Source organism: Aotus nancymaae, unplaced genomic scaffold (assembly GCF_030222135.1).
Source record: "Aotus nancymaae isolate 86718 unplaced genomic scaffold, 86718_ANA_hifiasm-v0.15.2.pri h1tg000032l_0, whole genome shotgun sequence".
Lineage (NCBI taxonomy): Eukaryota > Metazoa > Chordata > Mammalia > Primates > Aotidae > Aotus > Aotus nancymaae.
This window is the reverse complement of record NW_026988445.1, coordinates 21959845-21981758: the sequence shown is the minus strand read 5'-3', so window position 1 is coordinate 21981758 and position 21914 is coordinate 21959845. Positions and strand designations below refer to the sequence as shown.

The 21914-nt window shown below is 39.2% G+C and overlaps 1 protein-coding gene across 5 annotated transcripts in view; it reads right to left on the bottom strand.

Moving 5' to 3' along the window:
* Positions 1–21914, bottom strand: part of MTR (5-methyltetrahydrofolate-homocysteine methyltransferase) — a 104927-nt gene that overhangs the window by 43678 nt on the left and 39335 nt on the right. For all 5 annotated transcript variants that reach the window (XM_012459904.3, XM_012459908.3, XM_012459905.3 and 2 more), the window contains 5 exons: positions 18851–18991; positions 15971–16156; positions 4390–4569; positions 1817–1933; positions 1368–1508 (listed from right to left, as the gene is read on the bottom strand). In XM_012459904.3, the coding sequence (XP_012315327.2) occupies positions 1368–1508; positions 1817–1933; positions 4390–4569; positions 15971–16156; positions 18851–18991 (765 nt within the window). The remainder of the gene's footprint in view (positions 1–1367; positions 1509–1816; positions 1934–4389; positions 4570–15970; positions 16157–18850; positions 18992–21914) is intronic.

Here is a 21914-nt window from a genome sequence, read left to right as displayed (position 1 = left end):
GTCAAGAAAATAGGAAAAACATAAAAAATCTATGGAGTGTTTCTTAAGTAATGCACTGAGAAGCAGAACTTCATTGCATCCGTCACAACCATATAAGACATTCCGTCCTGGGTCCATATGAGAAACTATAAATGTTTTTAAGGAACTGAGAGGAGGGTCATGTGCGCATTGGCACAGTGTCTGAACTCCTGTCAACTTTATTGAGCCTAAGGCTTCCACAAGCAATTTCAGAAATCTAAGTCTTACTACTAGTAAGGCTGATAAAACAAGGACGTGGTTAATCCCATATTGTCCTATCCTTCTTCCAGAGCATCTCATTACTCTTTCCTTGGAAACTTGAAAACTTGGCAGTTCTATCAGAGCTAAATTCATATTCTAACACGGAAAATATTAACAAGGTTGGCAACAGACACAAAAGCATCCTACCACTTTCTCAACATGCTTTGTGGGAAAAATATTTCCCTTTGTCATCATTCTCTTCAACAGATTAAAATGCAAATCCCTTTGAGATAAAGATCTCAACTCTCCTTAAACTGAATTCCAGGAAGCAGATCTACGATAGATACTTCATGTGCCTAAGACTGTGCCCAACCTGTAAGTGAGAAACAAGCTGATGTCTGAATTAGCCATAATTATACTCAATTTTTATAGATCAAATGTGTATAGAACTCAGGGCTTGAACTGCAGAACTTTGCCACAGATGGACTAGATCCTAACATAAACAGGTATACAAACCAAAACATGTAACAGTGGGGACCACATAATACTAACATAGCCACACAAGAATATCCAGAACAGCTATTTTAAATAACGAGGTAGAAAAATATCAAGTAAAATGGAAATCTGTTCCCAGTACATTGCTAAGAAAAAAGTATTACCATAAAAGCATCTAGAGCATAGTTCTATTTTTGGAAAAACTGTGTGTATACGTACCTATGCATGCATATTCATTTTGCAAAAAGAAAAAAAAAAACTCCCATTACTTAAAGGTTATAACAAAATCTCAAATGTTTAACTTTGGGTGATAGGATTATAAGTGATTTTTATTTTCTTCCTTTGCTTAAAAGGATTTTATAAATTTTCTAGAACTAAAATGTTACTTGGTACAAGAAAAACAAATTTCACATTTTAAAATAAACTTAAAGGAACCTAAGTTCAGAATATGGAAGCAGCCTAGGCATGGTCTGTTTATCCTTCCTTGCCCTAGCTACACCACTATCTCTGCAACTCTCTGTAGATACCTTCAATGATCCAAAGATATGATTAGATATTTGCTTCTATTCCACAATGAAGGTCTACTAACTGTAGATGAGTAGTAAATTCAAAGATAGGAAAAAATCCATCCATTAGAACACTTGTATCTCTACCTGGGCATATCGTAAGAGCTTCTCAGTGGCCTCAGGGTCTTTATTCCAGATGAGATCTTCACAGAGCTGCAGAAGTTCCTTATCGATATCATCATACACAGGGAGGTTTCCAGCATTCACTATCCCCATGTCCATGCCAAACTAAGAGCAATACAAATAAAAATGAGAATTTACAGTGATACCATAAGTCAGAGATCAGCAAACTTTTCTCTGTAAAGGGACAGATAAAAACTATTTTAGGCTGTAGCCTCTGTCACAGCTACTCAACTTTGCTGTTACAGCATAAAAGCAGCCCCAGACAAGACATAAGCTAATGGGTGTGGCTCTGTCTCAAAAAAATCTTATTTACAGAAACTGGCAGCAGGCCAGACTTGGCCCACACACAATTTGAAAACCCTTGCCCCAAGTAAAAGTTGGCTTCCACAGGGCAAACAGTTCTTCTACCATACCTTGATTGCATGGTAAAGGAAAACCCCATGCATTGCTTCTCGAATGGCATCCATTCCTCGGAAGGAGAAGGACAAATTGGAAAGACCTCCACTTATTCTGGCTCCAGGTAATGTTTCCTGGCAAAAATTTTAAAATATGAAAAGATTCCCCTATCGTGCCAAAAGCAGCAATCACATCTCTTAAGTTTTATACAGGAATGAAAAGTTAAAAAAAGTACAAAGTTCAAAGTAATTCAGAGCATCTTGTTATTAGACATACACCAAGGCTTCCATATTATGGTGTCACAAAGGCAGTGCTTCAAAAGTAGATTTTCTTACTAAGACTCCAATCTCCCTAAGGAAAACTACAAAATTCTACTTTGATTTTGTATACTTCTAGAGTGACCATGATAGGACTTAATATACACTGAGTGTTCCATAAACTATTTCCTGGATAAATGACAGAGAAAGAGAGAGAGACAGAAAGACAAACAGTGTGTGTCACACGTACACACACACACACACACACACACATACAGAGACACAAAGAAAGAAAGGAGTTCCTTATTCATTGAAAGCACAAATTACTAGAAGGCTTCCATAGCCTAAATGAACAAACTCCCTAGTTCACTATAAACTTGACCAACCATAAAAGGACAAAAGGAAATTGAAGTTCCTACCATACCTATGACAATATCAAGCATCATCAGGCATGTGGAATAACAGGAACTCTATCGATTCAAATAAAAATTGGCTCAAGAATCTAGGGAGACAGTTCGTTATTATCTACCACTACGAGCCAACCATTCCACTTCTGGGTATATGCTACAGAGAAGCTCAGGCATGTATGTCTAAGATACATATAGAAGAATACTCGGAGCAGCATTATTCATAATGTCCAAAAGCTGGAAACAAACTAGATGTTCATTAACAATAAACAGTTAATTGTGATATAGTTATACCATAGAATATTATACATTAATAAAAAAGAACAAACAGCTACAGCCACACAGAGAAATCTTTAAAATGAATTGAGTAAGAAAAAAAAGCATGAAAATATGATTCTATTTTTATTAAGCTCAAGAGCAGGCAAAACTGAACTATATCATTCAGATATTCAGTCAATTTTTACTATTTTGTGGTAGTTATGTTCTATAAAGTCATTGCAAACACTGAATCAGGGAATATTAGAGCATTGCCCCTAGCAGAAATACAGAGTTAGGTTCCTGTGAGCCTCTGATCACATTTTTGTCAACCAATCAATACATAACCTTGTTTTAGTGTGTTTATGTAAAGATGCTTTATTTAATATATACACTAAATTCACCACCAATGGCACTATAATTCATGTCTGAACAAAGCTTGTCTAACATACATATTTCCTCCATAAGGCATATCACAGCCTTCTTGCACTTAGGAACACTAGACAGCACTAGGATGGGACCATTTTAAAAAGTGACCTCACCAGCAAAAAACATTAAAATATGAACAACATGGCATTAGACTGCAAAAAGGGCATCTGCATATAGGATGAGGGCTGAAATGAGAAGGCAGATCACTGCCCTGTTCAACCTCTTTGGGAACATATGGGTTGGGCCACTCAAATTGTCCACTACTCTGCATATGGGTATGTCTGAGTAACTGCAGAAGTGACCTGAGTATTGATTTTAGGGTCACAAATAAATTTCAGTGAGTATATGAATTTGCAAATACAAAATCCATGGATGATGCAAATAAACATATATATTCTATGTATATAAGCAATAAATTTATGAAGAAAAGCAATAAAGTAGCATCATAAAACTCAGGATGATGGCTACTTTATAAAATTGAGAATGAGATATAACTGGAAAAGGAGAGACAGATGGGGGCGCTAGCTATGCTCTATTTTGAGACCTAAGTGAAGGCTCTTATATGCTTCATAATTATTTATTAGGTTCTGTGGTTTTTTGTTTTGTTTTGTTTGAGACAGGGTCTCACTCTGTCGCCCAGGCTAGAGGGCAGTGGCACGATCCCGGCTCACTGCAACCTCCGCCCTCTTGGGTTCGAGTGATTTCATCAGGCTCTGTTATGTTCTCTAGTCTATTTGTTACACAAGTTAAAACTCTACTAAAGAAAAAAAATGGCCGGGCGCGGTGGCTCAAGCCTGTAATCCCAGCACTTTGGGAGGCCGAGGCGGGTGGATCACGAGGTCAAGAGATCGAGACCATCCTGGTCAACATGGTGAAACCCCGTCTCTACTAATACAAAAAAAAATTAGCTGGGCATGGTGGCGCGTGCCTGTAATCCCAGCTACTCAGGAGGCTGAGGCAGGAGAATTGCCTGAACCCAGGAGGCGGAGGTTGCGGTGAGCCGAGATCGCGCCATTGCACTCCAGCCTGGGAAACAAGAGCGAAACTCCGTCTCAACAAAAAAAAAAAAAAAAAAAAAAAGAAAAAAAATAAGGTGCCCTACATTTCAGAAAAACACTTTACTAACTAAGAACAAGAATGTTAACATTCCAGCCAATAAATATATACGTCAGCTCTAACCATTCATTAGACCCATGGGATAAATGTGAGCCATGACTTGGGAGAGAAAATGCCTACACTTACTTTAATGACTTTTGTTGCCTGGATAAAATTAATGGCATACAAGTTGTGTTCTTCCATCCCAGTACCAATGGTTAGGATATTTGGGTCAAAAATGATGTCATTCGGATTAAAGCCAAGTTTTTTCACAAGCAGATGATAGGCCCGGGTGCATATTCTGATTTTGGTGTCTGTTTCTGTTGCCTGGGGAAAAAGAGCAAAAGATATAGTTTGAAATTTTAAAAAAAGTGTTATCTATTAAATAGAGCATATTTCATGCACTGAAAACAGTGTCAATGTTTGGGTTTCACAGAACTCTAAATGCCACGCTGCTTACCATCACTTATCAAATTATCTCAGAGGAGAAACTGCTTTAAAGATGTCTGTGTTTTCACAAACACAGCAGCTATACTCTTTCTGCAAAAAACCAAATCTTACACACATACACACATACACACACATGGTATATTATGAAAAAGCTTCTAAAAAAAACATGCATGTAACAAATCAAATATTACTAAAGAAGAGATTAACAGATACCCCTTCCTCTCTTGACCTGCCTGCAGTGTCACCACCTATCACCCAGGAAACACTGCCATTGCTTTCTCAGATCTTGCAAAAACACTCTAAGTATATTCAAGGATATGGATTTATTTCTCACCTCCACCCATCATAACACTGGCTTGTTAACATGTGTCTTAAGTCATAAATACAAATTAGTCTTTACCTTTAAAATAATGTCCCTAGAAGACAAAATAATATTACCCTTCAAAATAATGTCCCTAAAAGGCAAAACACTGACTCCAGCATGGCATATCTGCCAGCTGCTTCCCATCACCCTCAGAACCACGGCCTACATCTCCAATCTCATCTCCTACCATCTGCCCTCTCCTCTACTCTGCACCCCCTACATTGCTCCTTCGATGTTTCTGAAACACACCAAGCCAGTTCCTACATCAACAACTTTCATTTATTGCTGCCACTACCCAAAACATACCATGACACGGCTTTGTGCTTCATATGACTCAGGCTTCCACCCAAGTACCCCTTTTCAGAGCCTACCTTAAATCACACTCTCGAAACCAGCTCACCTCCACCCTTCCTCACCTCCTCCATTCTTCTTCAGAGTATTTCTTTACGGAAACTGTATTATTTTGGCAACGTCTTTAGTATTTTTGGTTGTTTTATTCCTCATTAATTTGTAAACTCCTCTCCCCTAGCTAGAATACCAGTCTTCCTGTATCCCCAGTGCCCAGAGCAGGGGCTATCAAAGTATGTGCTCAACATTATGTATGAATGCTGCTTTTACCCAAAGCATTTCTGAACTTCGTCATGGAAAACTGTCTTCAGATCAAATTTACAACCTCAACACAGGGTATTCAACAAATTACATCCTGAATGATTTCTGGTAGTATGAAAAATCAAATATATTCTTAAAAAAATGATTACTTGCTGTCACTACAGTGATGAGAAAAAATAAGTCACAATTCTGAAGGCCAATTCTCAATGAATGTGAAAAATGTTCTTGAAAAATGGCTGACCCTACTGAAATCTGTGTTGGTGCGGTCTTCTGTGGAGATGAGGGGGTGGGGACACTGACATAGCTCAAATGCATCAAGTGAAGCCCTGGAGAGCAGAAATGAGGAGTAGAAGAATTATGAAAAGAACTCACTCTTAGATCTAGTCTTTTGATCGCTTACTACTTTGGTATTCTTTTTCAACTGTTTTCTTTGGTCCCTAATCGCTCCCTGCAGCTGGTGGGGTCAGGTTTCACCTCTGCTTGGGAGGGAAGTGCCTCTGGGACTTAGCAGACAAAAGGACCCAGGGAAAGCAAGACAGGAAATGGTCTTTGTGGCCTCACTGCATCAAGGCTTTAGGGAAGGTGGCAAGCTTTCATCTTCCTTAATGTAATTTTCTCAATGCTCACTTCCTCTGCCTTCAGTTACGAGTGAAAAGGTTAAGGTTGAGACTGAGATGTGTGTCAGAAAAAAGTGGTCAGAAACAGGTCATTTGCAGCTGCCTTTAGTCTTGAACCTTAAAAGTTCACCCTTCACCAGACAGCCCAATAGAGTTCTAGGCTCCAAGTTCATGGCCCAGCTAAGCTCACTAAGAGAGAAGGCACAGGGGTGACCAGTGTTACTAGTATTACTTAGTAACCTAGTCTGGTTGGTAGATGAAGAAGTCAAGGTCCTGGTCATTTCTCTCCTGAGCCATGAATATCATCTGGCCACGTGAGGCAGGTTGAGGAGAATAGTATGTTACCTACAGGAGAGTAGGGTATGGGCCCAGCTGCGTACCAAAGATAGCTCTGCTTGTGGAATAAGCAGGAGTATCCTCACAGGACAGGAATTCATTTCTAGAACCAAAACAGAGTCATCAACTCTAACCTCCATAAGGATAAAGCCCTCGTCAAATTGTTCTCATGGCGTCTAGCACAGTATCTGTGTCACAGTAACTGATACTTAACCTCTGTCACTCGATTAAACAAATGACTCTCAGAGTGCACAGAGCACTGGTATACAGGCCTTTGTCAGAAGCAAGTCATATCATGTTAGATTCATCAAGCTTCATCAAGCTTCTGTCTTACTCCTCACCAGGGCTGTGGGATAGACACACTAATAAAGCCTCAATCATGGTTGTGGATTTCACAGATCCAGTAAAACAGAATGGGAGCTTTACATCAGGAAGGGCTTTCCACCCTGGTTGCACGTTACAATAACCTGAAGGGATTTTTGTTTGCTTGTTTTTTATAATAGTAACACCTCACCCTAGACCAGTTAAATCAGAATCTGGAGATGAGGCCTCAGCAAGTGTTTTTTAAAAGCCCCTTAGTGATGCTAATGTAAAGCCAGGGTGAGAACCGCTGCCAAGTGAGATGTGGCATCTTCTTCGGCTGGAGTAGAAGAAAAACTCAGTGAGACTTTCAGCAGCAAGAAGGAAGGAATAAATGTCATTTGTAGCTTTATCAACCAGGTTTACTCTTAAGTCATTGACAACCTAGACCATGACCAGTGAGTAGAAGGTGACTTTATTTAAGAAGCTCATGGCTCAGATTTTGCTAAAATATCAGACTCAGGGAGAAATGCAATAAAACAATTTTTGATTTAGTCATCAAGGCAGACACTGTGAGGAAGAGAAAGACAATGTGTAGAAGACACCTAGATTCTTTAATGTAGTCTGACAAGGAGCAGAGATGGAACAGAGCTAACTTCGGAGGTGGGTTAAAGTTTTAAAATCGAACTGAACTAGTTGAAAATGGGCAAGAGAACCCTGGAGGAAGCAGAGCCCACCCTGGGGCTGTAGTTAAAAAAACAAAAACAAAAAACAGAGGTGGAAAGGGATGTTTGTGCCTTTCAAGAGAGACACTGACAAGTAGGAAGGGAAACACTAAAGAAAGGGAAGTTTCCAAGGGAAAAACCTACAAATCACTACCAAAGGAAAAATATTTACCAAAGAAAAAATGAGCCAATCACAACAAAAACAACAAACAAAACACATAGGAATGATCTAGAGATTTCCTATTTAGGGATAATTACAAAACTCCATTGAATGAGTAATTGGAAAGACACTCCATGTTCCTCAATGACAAATCTAAACACTGGCAAGATACCGATTCCTTGTTATTTTCCAGGTTAGAATTAATTATATGAATCAATATCCAATGGTTCTCCATAATTAGAAATTTATTTTCAAGGCATTTTAAAATAAGAAAATGAAAACAAAAACCCAGAAAAATGTGTTGCATATATTATTCTTTTATATAGTTTACACATGTACAAACAAAAACTAATATAGACCATTCTGCTATTACATGATAATTATATTTCTAAGAAACTTCACATCATCAAAAATTGTCATATGAAAAAGTCATTTTTGTGAACCCATGTATTATATGAAAAAAGTTTAAAAATCATAATATTTAGAAAAAGAGAACAAAATCTAGAGTCAGTATACTTGTCCCATAGAAATTTCAATAATAAAGGTGTCCTGTATCTTGTTATATAGAGTTAAAAATAACAGTTGGTCAAAACGATTAGCAACAACAAAAAACACAGAAATGCTTTCCTCCTGCCCTTCCATCCAGAAGTCTCAGGCCCAGTGCCCCGTCATATCTGGTCTTGACCTTGCAGTTTTTTTGCAACATGGATCACAGACATTAACCAAAGACTCAAACACAGCAGCCACATACTGAACCAAAGCTGGTGTGCCTTGTTTAGTCGCAACAGTAGTTTCCCATTTGAGAAAGTTGTTTTTTTCCCTATAACCAGCGGGGTCAATCCAAGCAAAGCAAATCCCGGTTCTTAACTGACTGCTACATCCAACAGCATTACAAGAACTCAATCAACAGAAAACATGCCTTTATGTAAAAATATCCGTATTGCTAGCTTCCTAACTTTGGAAGTATACAGGATCTTTGCTTTGCTTTTTATAATTTTCAACATTTATGACTATTTGACAGTGAGCATACATGCTGCACCATAATCTGCATAATATTTAAATACTCTGGAGAATAGTCCAATAGAATTATATTACCTAAGTTACCTATTTCTCTTCAGTTGGGCACTTGGTTTGTTATATTTTCAATAATGTTGGTGCAAAATCCTTGCATATATAGTATCCTTATGCTGTTGAATTATTTGTTGGAATAATTTTCCACAAATAAGATTATGAGTTCAAGGGATATAAACAATTTTTTGTGTCTTGACAGGTATTATACTGCCTTTCAAAAGGGCTGCACCAGTTTATACTACACTCTGCAACAAACAAGGCTTCAGTTTTATCACTGCTGTATCTACAGAGACCTTGACCATCTTTAATTTTACTGATTTAGTAGGGATAAAACATTACCTTAATGCTGCTCTAATTTGTATATCTTTCATAACTAGCAAGTTAATCTTTTTTCCCTATATTTACCTTTAATTTGTGGTCACAGTCAAGTCTAAATTGGGAAAACCTATCCTTAGACAAGATCAAGCACTAAGCAGTGCCAATAAACAAAGCATGGAGTAAACATAGGATTTGGAAACATACACCAGTCTTCAAATGAGGAAGACCAAGGGTGAAAACTTGGTTCCACTATATCCTAGATATGGCATTGGTCCACTGTAAAATGGGATGGCTGCCACCTCAGGTGGTTACTCTGAAGACTAAACGAGATAACATCTGCTGGTGGTTTTCAATCAAAATATGCATGAGAATCACCTCTAAGCCTTTAAATGTTTAGCCAGGCCTCATCCCAGACCAAATGAGTCAAAACTCAAGGGCTGAAGTCCAGGGGTGTGTATATTTTTTCAAAAGCTCCAGCAGTGACTGCCCTTCCCTGTCAGAGTGAATCTGCTTTGCACTCCTGGTTAAGCACCACAGAGCCCTAAGGCACATCATTCCATTCTCACTCTGAGTTGACCTTGCTTCCAACTTCACGTAGAAAACAGAAGCAATTATAAACTCCCGCCAGCACATCAAGCGATATGCCTGCAGACCTACACTCTTTACTCTGCCTTCTCTTCTGCACTTTGAGCAAACTGCCCAGCTACTGATCTAAAGCCACCTTTCCACTCACACAGTGATTGCCATCTCTCTCAACTCACAAGGTCATGGCTCTAGCAAATGCTTCCTTTCTCTCCTGCATCATTTCCTCCCTCTCTCTCTTCCAGATCATTCTCATCAGCTTAGATGTTTTCACAACATCTACACACACACACACACACACACACACACCATACACACATACACACAGAGCACACACACACATACCCTTTCTTAACCTCATTCTCCCCACTGGTTTCCACCCTATTTCTTTGCTCCCCTTTATGGCAGAACTTTAAAAAGTTGACTATACTGCTGCTTCTGTTCATCTCCTATTCTCTCTTGAACCCACTCCAATAAAGCTTTCATCTCCTTGGAAACAGTACAGCAAGATCATAAATGACCCCATTTCTAAATCCAATGGTAAACTCTCGGTCTCGTCCCACTTGATCTATCCACAACTCTTTAAACAGCTGATCATGCCCTTTTCTTTTCTTTGACGCTTGTTCGTCACTTGGCTTTCAAGTGAACCCTCTCTTCTGGCTCCCCTCCTACCATATAGGCTCCTCTTTCTCATATCCTTCTCTTCTCCCCAGTCCCCTAAACGCTGCAGCTCCAAGACTCACTTAGTCCTAGGATTTCTCTACAGTCATTCCTTTGGTGAGCTTGGCCAGTCTCACATAAATACCATCTATGTACAAATAATTCCCAAATAAAGGAATCCTATCTTCAAGCCACACTTTGCCCATGAAATCCACTCATTTACACAACTGCAGACTTGACATACTCACCACATACTATGTCCAAACCCAAACTTCTCCTTACCCCACCCCAAACCTGCTTCTCTCACAGTCTTTGTTACCTCGGTAGCTCCTTCCTTTCAACTGCCCAAGCCAACAAATTCTGAAATTATCCCTGACTCATCTTTCTTTGGCAACCTATACCCAATATGGACACAAATCCTATTGGCTCTACATTAAAAATACATTCAGAAACAGATGACTTTTAACATCCTCTTTTGCTTTCACTGTGGCCCTAACCATCACCATATCTCATCTGACAGACCATTCTCCACGAAGAACCAGAGACGTTTAAAACGTAAGTCAGATCATATTTGCTCCTCTGTTCTTTTCAGTGGTGTTCCCACTCACTCAGAGTAACAACGTTAACCAAAAGTGTGAAGAATGGCCTGCAAGGCCCTATGTGATTTGACCTGCTACCTTTCTAACCTTGTGTGTTTTCCCAATCTCCTCCCTCCCCTCTGCTCCAGCTACTCTGGCTTCCCTGTTGGTTTTCAAACATGACAAGTATGTATCTACCTCAAGACTCCCTCTGCCCAGAACACTCTTTCCCTTACATGTTCCACATTTTCACATGGCTTGCTCACCTAGGTTTCTGCTAAAACGTCACATCATCCATGAGGCCTTCCCAAACTCTCCTACATAAAATAACACTCACCCACCTACACACACAGAGGGGGGTTCATTCCCCATCCCCTTTGTGCTCTTCATTTCCCTTCACCGTATTCAACACCATTCAACGTACACACATACTTGTTTACTCTATTTTTTTTTTTTTTGAGACAAAGTCTCCCTCTGTCACCCAGGCTGGAGTGCAATGGCATGATCTCACCTCACTGCAACCCCAGTTCCCTGGGTTCAAGTGATTCTCATGCCTCAGCCTCCCAAGTAGCTAGGATTACAGGCGTGTGTCACCACAACTGGCTAATTTTTGTATTTTTAGTAGAGATGGGGTTTCACCATGTTGGCCAGACTAGTCTCGAACTCCCAACCTCAGGTATTCCACACCCCTCAGCCTCCCAAAGTGCTGGGATTACAGGCATGAGCCAGCGCACCCAGCCAATTATTCAAATATACATATACATATATATGTATTTTTTTTTAATTTGTTATTCCCTTTGTCCCTAAGAATATAAATTGTACAAGGACAGGGACTAGGTTTTATTCTCTGTTATCACCTCAGAGATTAGAATAGGGCCTGGCACATACTAACTGCTCAGGATATATTTGAAGATATTTGCCTCATTAAAAAGTAACAAGTTGCTACATATATTTTTAAAAGGAACATTCAGATAACAAAAAAAGAGCTTCTGGAAAAAGAAGAAATAAAACTCAATAGAGGGTTTGGAGGATAAATGTAGATATGAAAATCTCACCCAATGCAGAGTAAAACACCAGAGTCTGAAAATAGGAGAGAAATATAAGAAAATTAGTTAAGGCAACCTATCCAACACATCCAACATCTCCACCATGTACCAAAAGAGAAAACAAAGTAATTCAAGGACACTTCTACCACTGCAGCTGTGAGTTTCGCAACTGAAAGGCCTACTGAGTGCCAGCATAACGGATGGCTCATCATCTTGAGAGTTCAGAACACTGTGGAGACAAAAGATTCCCAAAGCCTCCAGAGAATAGAAAACAAGTTTCACAAAAATAATCCAGAGTTAGAATAGCACTGGACTTCTTACCAATACCGGTGGGAACCAGAAGACAATGGAGCAGTACTTTCGAAACACAGAACAGCTTCTTCAAGTTTGTATTCCTATGCCCATACAACTGCCAGTTAAGTGTAAAAGTAGAATACAGCCATTTTCTGACATGTAAGGTTTCAAAAATATTTACTGCCATGTTTTCTTTCATAAGAAGCTACCAGAGGATGCACTCTACCAAATGACCAAAAAAGGGATGAACCAAGAATGAGGAAATTATGAGTTCTAAGAACCTAAGAGAAAGGAAAATGGAACCCCAGGAGGAAGGTAAGGGACAGCTAGCAGTGACAGCTGTGCAGCTGGCCTACTGAGCAGCCATTTCAGGTCACGTCAGAAGACTTGGAGGGAGAATTCTCCAAAAAAGTAAAATGGCAGTCCTCTTCATTAAGAGTTTGGCCACATTGGACATTGGAGATTTTATACAACTAGGGGACAATCTGAAGGCAAAATACATAGAAAACGAAGCAAACAAAAAGATAAGCTTTATCTTTGTAGAAAACAAATAGTGAGAAAAGATAAGCCATCATAGTATACTATTGCATGTCTCAGCTTTCACACTGTTTAATAATATAACCCCTGAAAACGATTATAGCTCAAATGTACTATATCGGGAAGGTTAAAAGTAAAGCTGTACAGAGTCAGGGCAGTGGATGGTGAAAAGCTAAAAAATCTTTTACCACTGCAGGATGTCAATAAATAAAAACTAAAACTGGAATTTGAAGATGAAGAGGTAGATGCTACCAGAATCAGTTTAGAAAGCTGAAAGTGGCTGCCTCAGGATCCAGAAGGCTGAGGACTTGTGTTTTTCATAAGAAGTCTTACAGAACTATTTGTCTATCTGCAGAATTATCAAAAGGTTCCACCACAGTAAACATGTAGTGGAAGATAACTAGATACAACTTTTCAGATGGACAATTTTAACAATGTTCCTCAAAACAGTAAATGTGCACACTCTTTGACATAGCAATCCCACTTCAATGAACTGACTCTAAGAAAAATCATTCTACAAGGGGAAACAGCTGCATGAATTAAGATATTCATTGGTCACTGAACTGTTCATGCTACTAAAAAATTAGAAACACAATTTCATTCAATAATAGATAGTAATTAAAACATACTGGGACGTAATGTAACCATAAAAGATGGAGTTTTAATTCCTATTCACTAAAATGGGAAAATGCCAACATTATGTTGAGTGGAGGAAAAGAGTTGCAGAACGGCAGGTATAATCTCATTGATACAAAACTTTCCATTTGCTAAAAACTTTTTTGTTCTTTCTCCACATGGCCATGTGGCTTGCTTTCTCATTTTATTCTGGTTTTCAAATATTCCCTCCTGAGAGGGGTCTTATGAGACCACCTCTTCTAAGCAGGCCAACTTTTCCGACAGCCTTTCACTCGACCATTTAAAACAGGCCCTGATGACAGAAACCAGATCTCCTAGGCCTGACTCCCAGCACTGCAAACTGTTAGTTGTGTGGCAACCGCAAGTCCTGGAACATCTCTGTGCTTTAGTGTCCTCACATGACATCCAAAAATAAGAAGAACACATACCTACAGTTTATACACTGGGAGGAAGAACTGATTTAAGTACGTTGTGTACTTGCTTGGTGTGAATTAAGGTTCAGTATATATTAATGATCAAAATTATCTCTCTTTTGCATTCTTCTGGATTATTTGAATTTTTTCACAATGAAAGAAAATGTATCTTTCAAACAAAAAATAATACATTAAAAAATTTTATTTCAAAAATAGAAAAGAAAGAAAGGAAAGAAAAAGTACGTATAATCCTACTACTTGTTAATTGTCAGTATGTCCCTATTTGAGACCATCCCCATCTCAGACCATCCCTACCCCCTCAGTTAACCATTCTTTTCTCTGCTTATATACAGACACACATATATAAATGTAAGTACTTTCATATTAAGTAAAATTGGGATCATGTCACTCATTTTTTTCATTTTTCAATATATTAAAGACATGGTTCTATCTCCTGATTCTCTTCAACTTCTGCACAGTATTCTATGCAGTAAGGACCAAGGTTTAAGCACTCCCCTAGGACTGGACATTTAGAGTGTTCTCAAGGCTGGGCACGATGGCTCATGACTGTAATCCCAGCACTTTGGGAGGCCAACGCAGGTGGATCATCTGAGGTCAGGAGTTCGAGACCTGCCTAACCAACGTGGTGAAACCCTGTATCTACTAAAAAGACAAAAAAAAAATTAGCCAGGCGTGGTGGCACACGCCTGTAGTCCCAACTACTCAGGAGGCTGAGGCAGAAGAATCACCTGAACCCAGGAGGCAGAAGTTGCAGTGAGCCAAGATCGCACCACTGCACTCCAGGAGCGAAACTCTGTCTCCAAAAAAAAAAAAAAAGAAAAATAGTGTATTCTCAGCTTTGTGCTAGCACAATGCTACAATTAATGTGAACACATATCCTTATATACTCAATCTTATTACTAGATTCCCAGGAGGGGCTTAAGCATAAGAAAGAGATTTTTTTGTGGTTTTAAATAGGTACCAAAATATTCATAAAAAGTTATGCGAAGTATAAAACATAACAATAATGAATGTATCACACAGTTGAACTACCATTATATTTGAAGTTTCCCATGTGCTCCACCCTGATTCTATGGCAGAGATATTATGAAGGCTGCCATTTATCAATCTTCTAATTTTTTCTTCTATTTGATAAAGAAAACTAATCTCATTACGTATTTTTTATTTCTTTAATGCTTAAAAAACTTAATATCTTCTCATAAGTTTATTGGCTATTTGTTATCTCTTTTTATATAAACTGTTATTCATTTCCTTTGTCCATTTTCCCATTGGGTTGACTGGGGTGTTTTGCTTTCTGACTCATATAAACTCTTTGCATATTAGGGATAGTCACCCACTGCTATTATTCATGTTGCAAACACCTAACTGTATTTTAGTATATGGTTGGAAATGGGAATCTATTTTTTCCAAATGCACACCCAGTCATCCCAATAGCATTTACTGAATAATTCAACCTTTCTCCATGAACGCAAAGACTTTACTATATATCGGATTTTCATACACAGCCATTGACCACATAAAGACACTTAAGTCAATGATGGATCACATACACATCAATGGTTCGGCAAGGTTATAATACCATATTTTTACTGTAAATGTTCTGTTTCCATATGTTTAGATACAGAAATACATTATCACTGTTACAGTTGCCTATAGTACTGAGTACAGTAACATGTTATACCAGTTTATAACACAGAAACAACACACTACGCCATCCAGCCTGTGTGTGTAGTAGGTTATCCCACCCAGGTTGGTGTAAATACACTGTGTGATGTTGGCACAATGATAAAATCACCTAATGATGTATTTCTCAGACTGTATCTCCACTGTTAAGTAACACATGATGTATGAGTGTATACAGATACATGTACCCATATGTATATGAATGTATATAGAAATAGATATATATGTATATATGTATGTATATCTGTAGCTGTTTCAGACTCGCATTTTCTCCCACTGCTATCTAACCTGGGTAACACAATGGATTAGGCCAAAAGAAATCACTCACCTGTCCTTCTTCATCAAAAGCCATGACCACTACAGCAGCTCCAAACTTTTTAATCTTCCTGGCCTTTTCCAAGAAGTCCTCCTCTCCTTCCTTCAGACTAATACTGTTGACAATGCACTTCCCTTGGCAGCACTTTAACCCAGCTTCAATCACAGCAAAATTGGAAGAGTCGATGCACAAGGGTACCTGAGATCAAACAGCAAGAAAATCACAGAGACGCCACAAGTCACTATAAAGTACTTTTCAAAGGCTCCAAAGTATTGTCTATTTCTTCTTTAGAAAAACAATGAACAAATAATAGTAGTATGTAGAGATAGAATTTTAATATACTTGTTCTTTAAGCCCAAAATACTTGGAATAATTTCAGTCTTACAAGATACGCCATGCATCAGCCAGGGATTTATAACTTAAAGATCACAGTTGAACAACGGAATAAAATCAGTGTGATCAGTTCACTGGCTTCAGTACAGTACACTTTCAAGTGCATAAGCCCCAAGGCAAACAACTCAAATAGGATTTAGATATCCCTGATCTGACTCAGGGATTAATGTTTAGCCTCATGTCCTTTGGGAGTAGCCCTCTAGCCAAGTTATTCCAATTCAACCTTCCCTTTAGAAAATCAAGTTCTTTACTGAAAAAAAAGAGTTTTAATATTAGAAAGGAAAAGTAGATCTAATAATCAACAAATGCATATAACTAAAATAAAGGACAAAACTGAAATGCACAGTTGAGAATACATTCCTTTTAATTCACACCTCTGTTCCAGGAAACGTGAAAGGAAGGGCTTGAAGAATGAGATTGATACAAAGAAATGAAATAAGGCAACTAATCTAGGTTGCCTAATTTTTATATTTTTAGAGACAGGGTCTTATTATGTTGCCCTGGCTGGTCTTGAACTCCTGAATTCCAGTGATCCTCCCTACTCAACCTCCTGAGTAGCTGAAACTACAGGCACATGCTACAGCTCCCAGCATAGGCCACGTTATTTAATTAAGCTATTCGATAAATAAGTGACTGCCATATTAGGCCCATACAGGGAAAATGGTAAGAAAGACAGGTTCCTAGCTCCACTGAGCTCATAAAACAAATAATTAAACAAGTAATGACATAAAGTGCGGTAAATGCTAAAAGCGTAAGAGAAGCACAGACTGCCAGGGAAGCATATTTCAGGGGCACGAAACCCAGTCTATGAAGCAAGGAGAATGGGGTGGGAAAATTAGGGGAAGCTTCCCAGGGCAAGAAACACTTCAACTGAGGACTGAAGAATGAATAGTCAGCAATTTCCTAAGCCATACCACCAAACAAGAGCAAAAAAGAACAGGCACTCTATCATTTTTGCTTTTTCTTAGCTTGCTAGTAATGAGAGGTTTACTAGGAAAAGGGTTAAATGCAATGACAACACCAGGCCAGTGTATCGGCTTGCATTTGCTTGCTGATAGTTTGGTGTTCCAACCCCACTGGTGAAAAGGTGTTGGTAAAATGATTTTATGATTTAGTCCATGGGTCAAAATTTGGCCTTCAATAAATTGTGGTAGTAGAGCAAAACCAAAAAAAATAAATTATTGTAGTAATCAGAACACTAATAATTGGGGTCCCTCACAGTTGATAAAGTACTTGCCTCTTTACAATTCACAAAGGAGTTGTTGATCCCGTTTTAGAGATGAGGAAAGAAAGTAGGGTCAATTGTCCATTGACTTGATTAGGCCTTACAAGGCGAGTCTACCCCTCTTCCCACTACTAAGCTGATAAACAACTGGCTATACCTCTGATTCTGACTAACTTTGAACAAGTTATTTTGCTTCTTTATACCTTAAATTCTCAAAATATTTATTTCCAGAAGAATGATGAGAATTTTTAGTAAAAAGTTTTAAGATACAAATGAAAGATGGGTAAACGTAATTCAGTACCTAACATAGACTTCTAACTTAAGCCTGCTGAAGCCTAATAAAAAACCCACAGCTCAACCTGAAAAATGCAACTCTTAAAGAACTAGGAAGTCTCTTTAAAAAAGAACTTCAAAAATCACTTCTTGCCAGGCACAGTGGCTCACAACTGTAATCGTAGCACTTTGGGAGGCTAAGGTAGGAGGATTGCTTGAGCCTAGGAGTTCAAGACCAGCCTGGGCAACACAGCAAGACCCGCCCTCTCTACTAAAAAATTTTTTTAAATGATGCATGCCTGTGTCCCCAGCTACTCAGGAGGCTAAAGAGGGAGGAGTCTGAGGCTGCAACGAGCTATGACTGCAGCACTGCACTCCAACCTGGGCCGCAGAGCAAAACCCTGTCTCGGGGGCGGGGGGATCACTCCTCATGACAAACTTAATGGCAGAAAAACGACATAAGATTTTTTAAAATTTTAGGACCCATTTAAAAATGTTTAAAAGACTGACATAAAAATCAACTTTCACCTTTTAAAGAACAAATGTAAAAGATGACATCATATCTTGATTTAATCTTGTTTTACATTTTTGTCTTGATCTGATAAACCTAAAAGTTTTCTCCTTTCTGTTGTAAGAAAGAATTCACTGAGTTCCCTTGCCTATGGTAGGAATTTGGCAGAAATGGGTAAGTATATCCTTCACAGATACGGAAAGTGGATTCTTAGTCTGCCCAGACATCTGAGGAGATTCAGTTCTCATGAACAATCCCAGAAGGCTTGGAAACAGCCACGCTGAAGCCACGGCTATCTCCAAGATCTGCTTTATATGGAAAGGTTATCATTATCTGAGCAAGCTGACAATCAGAAACCATTGTGCTTTCAATGTCAAGAAACAGAAAACCAGTTCTTGAGTTCACAGATTGATGGGACAACTGGCAAAGTTAAATGAGTGACAAAGTGAGACAAGTAAATTTTCCTGACAAATATAAACTTTGTAATAACCTTTGCAATGTCTGGCTCGGAAGCAATTAAGTTGCAAAATCGGGTCATTGCACTTGGACCATCTAGCATGCCATCATCCATGTTGATATCCAGCACCTGGGCTCCCATTTCCACCTGCACTTTGGCAACACACAAGGCTTCCTGAAGGAAGAAAGAGAGAGGAAGCAGCATTAGGAAACAATAATTTGAAAAGAGCCTAACGAGCTAATTCCTTACCTGTCCCAGCAATCCTTTCAAATTATACAGACTCACCTAGCCAGGCTCCCTGACTCTGGGCCTGCTGTCCTCCCATCACTCATCACAAATTAACCTTTCTTACAAATCTCTCTTCCATCACATCATTTCACTGCTCAGAATCCACCAAGGCTGTTTTCCTACCATAAAGATTCTAAATTCCTCAGCCTGGCAGTCAAGGCCCTCTGAGCTGGCCCCCTCATCTTACCAATCAAACTTCCCACTCTACCCCCACTGGAGCCTTCACCCAGCCAAGTCTGTTCCCACCTCTGTGCTGCACATCATGTTGTCCCCTCTGCTTGGAACACAATCCTTTTCCCTTCCACATTGTTTAAGACCCAGCCCCATCTCCTCCTAAAAAAAAGTCCTTAGAGAAACCATCCAAATGATATAACTCTTCGGTATTTGCCAAAAACTATACAATGCTTCAGTATCTGCCAAAATGATTCATTCCAGGCTGTTAATAGGAGTTACATGAAAAGAAGTGTGAGTTAAATAAATTTCAGCAGGTTTTTATAATACTGGAAAGCTTTTCAAATTCTTTAATGCACTATTACACACTGCAACCTCCCCAAAACAGAATTCAGCATTTCCCACTTATGACCATCTAAGGAATATTTTGTAGGATAAGTGTTCCAAAAAGTCTTATGTACCTCCCACTCTGAATGCTGGGCAAAATATACATGTTCCATAATACTTTCTAACTAACATGGCGAGACTTTTGGTTTGTTTAAGTCTTCACTGTACACTTCATAGTGCAATAAAATAAGCAAGGATAAAATCAATAGTAGATGCTGATGTCTTGATTTTTTTTTTTTTTTTTAGCCCAAGAAAATAAAATAGAAACTTTTAGCACTCATTGTGATAAAACAGGCATGAAACCCTATGGCATATGCCATAAGGAAACACCATATGTAGTGCGCCAAGGCTGCACAGAGAAAAAGGATCACAATTAAATTCAGTAAATCTGGGCCAGACACAGTGGCTCATGCCTATAATCCCAGCACTTTGAGAGGCCGAGACAGGCAAATCACTTGAGGTCAGGAGTTCGAGACCAGCCTGGCCAATATAGCGAAACCCTGTCTCTACTAAAAATACAAAAATTAGCCAGGCGCAGGGACACGTGCCTGTAGTCCCAGCTACTCTGGAGGCTGGGGCAGAAGAATTACTTGAACCGTGGAGGTGGAGGTTGCAGGAGCCAAGATCGTGCCACTGCACTCCAGCCTGGGTGAGAGAGTGAGACTCTGTCTCTAAATAAATAAATAAATTCGGTATATCAAAAAATGTTTTCTAGTATCAGTACTACTTTAAATAATATAAAGAATAAAAATAAGTGCAAATCACAAACCTGGTTCTTAAAGAATTTATATCTAGTTGGGGGCACATGTCACAGTCACATAGAAAACTACCAGGCACTGCCATACAATGTGGGTCAAATGCCAAGATGATCTCAACATCTAGGAAAGGGAAAGGTCTCTACGAACCGAAATGGAGAAAGCTAACTGAGAGGGAGCATCTTCAGCTGGCTAATGAGAAATGGATTGGAACAAACAGACAGGAGATAAGATAGTAGGCAGAGAGGTCAAAAGACCTGGAAAATGAAAATGCCAACATTTGACCTATTTCTTAAGAATCATGGAATAACAGCTTCAAGGTGTAACCTTCACAAACATGCTCAGAGAGATGAAGTGGTTTGTTTAAAGACGTATAACCAACCCAAATGCCCATCGATGATAGACTGGACAGGGAAAATGTGGCACATATACACCATGGAATATTATGCAGCCATCAAAAACGATGAGTTCGTATCCTTTGTAGGGACATGGATGAACCTGGAAACCATCATTCTCAGCAAACTGACACAAGAACAGAAAATCAAACACCGCATGTTCTCACTCATAGGCGGGTGTTGAACAATGAGAACACATGGACACAGTGAGGGGAGCACTACACACTGGGGTCTGTTGGGGGGAAATAGGGGAGGGACAGCAGGGGGTAGGGAGTTGGGGAGGGATAGCATGGGGAGAAATGCCAGATATAGGTGAAGGGGAGGAAGGCAGCAAATCACACTGCCACGTATGCACCTATGCAACAATCTTGCATGTTCTTCACATGTACCCCAAAACCTAAAATGCAATTAAAAAAAAAAAAGACATATGAGTTACGCAAGAAAACAGGACTGGAACTTCTTTCAGGTCAATGCTCTTTCTACTAAACCACAGAGAGATCACTAAGTCATAAAAACTAGACTCTAATGAACAGTCACCTGTTCCCACCTGTTTCTACTGCCCCCTCCTACTGTTTCCACTAGGCAGATAGTAGAGTGATTAAGGGCACATGCTTGGTAGACTTGGGTTCTATCATTTACTTGTTGTAAAACAATAGGCAAGTCATTTAACCTCCCAAGCATCCATTTCTACATCTGTAAAATGGGGATAACAACAGTACCTATCTCTACCAGGCTGTGATGATTAAATAAGTCATGACATAAAGTGCTTAGTACAGTGACTGGCACACAGAAAGATCCTATTAAATGACAGATATTATTACTTCCACCTGTTTGCTTCTTCCTAAAATGCTCTCAGTGTCAAATCCAAGAGCTGAAAGGAACACCATAGAACAGGCATAAGAATCAAAACATAACAGAAACATGGGCAACTGAAGAACACTATATGGCTAGGAAGAGTCACTGGCAATTCAGAAGGAAGCAAACATGAACAAAGGCATAGTCAGAAGCGAGCCTCTTGGAATGTTCAGATGACAGATCAGGATGGGAGGGCAGTTTAATACCTAAGTGAAGATGACAGAATGAGTTACTAAGGAATCCCAG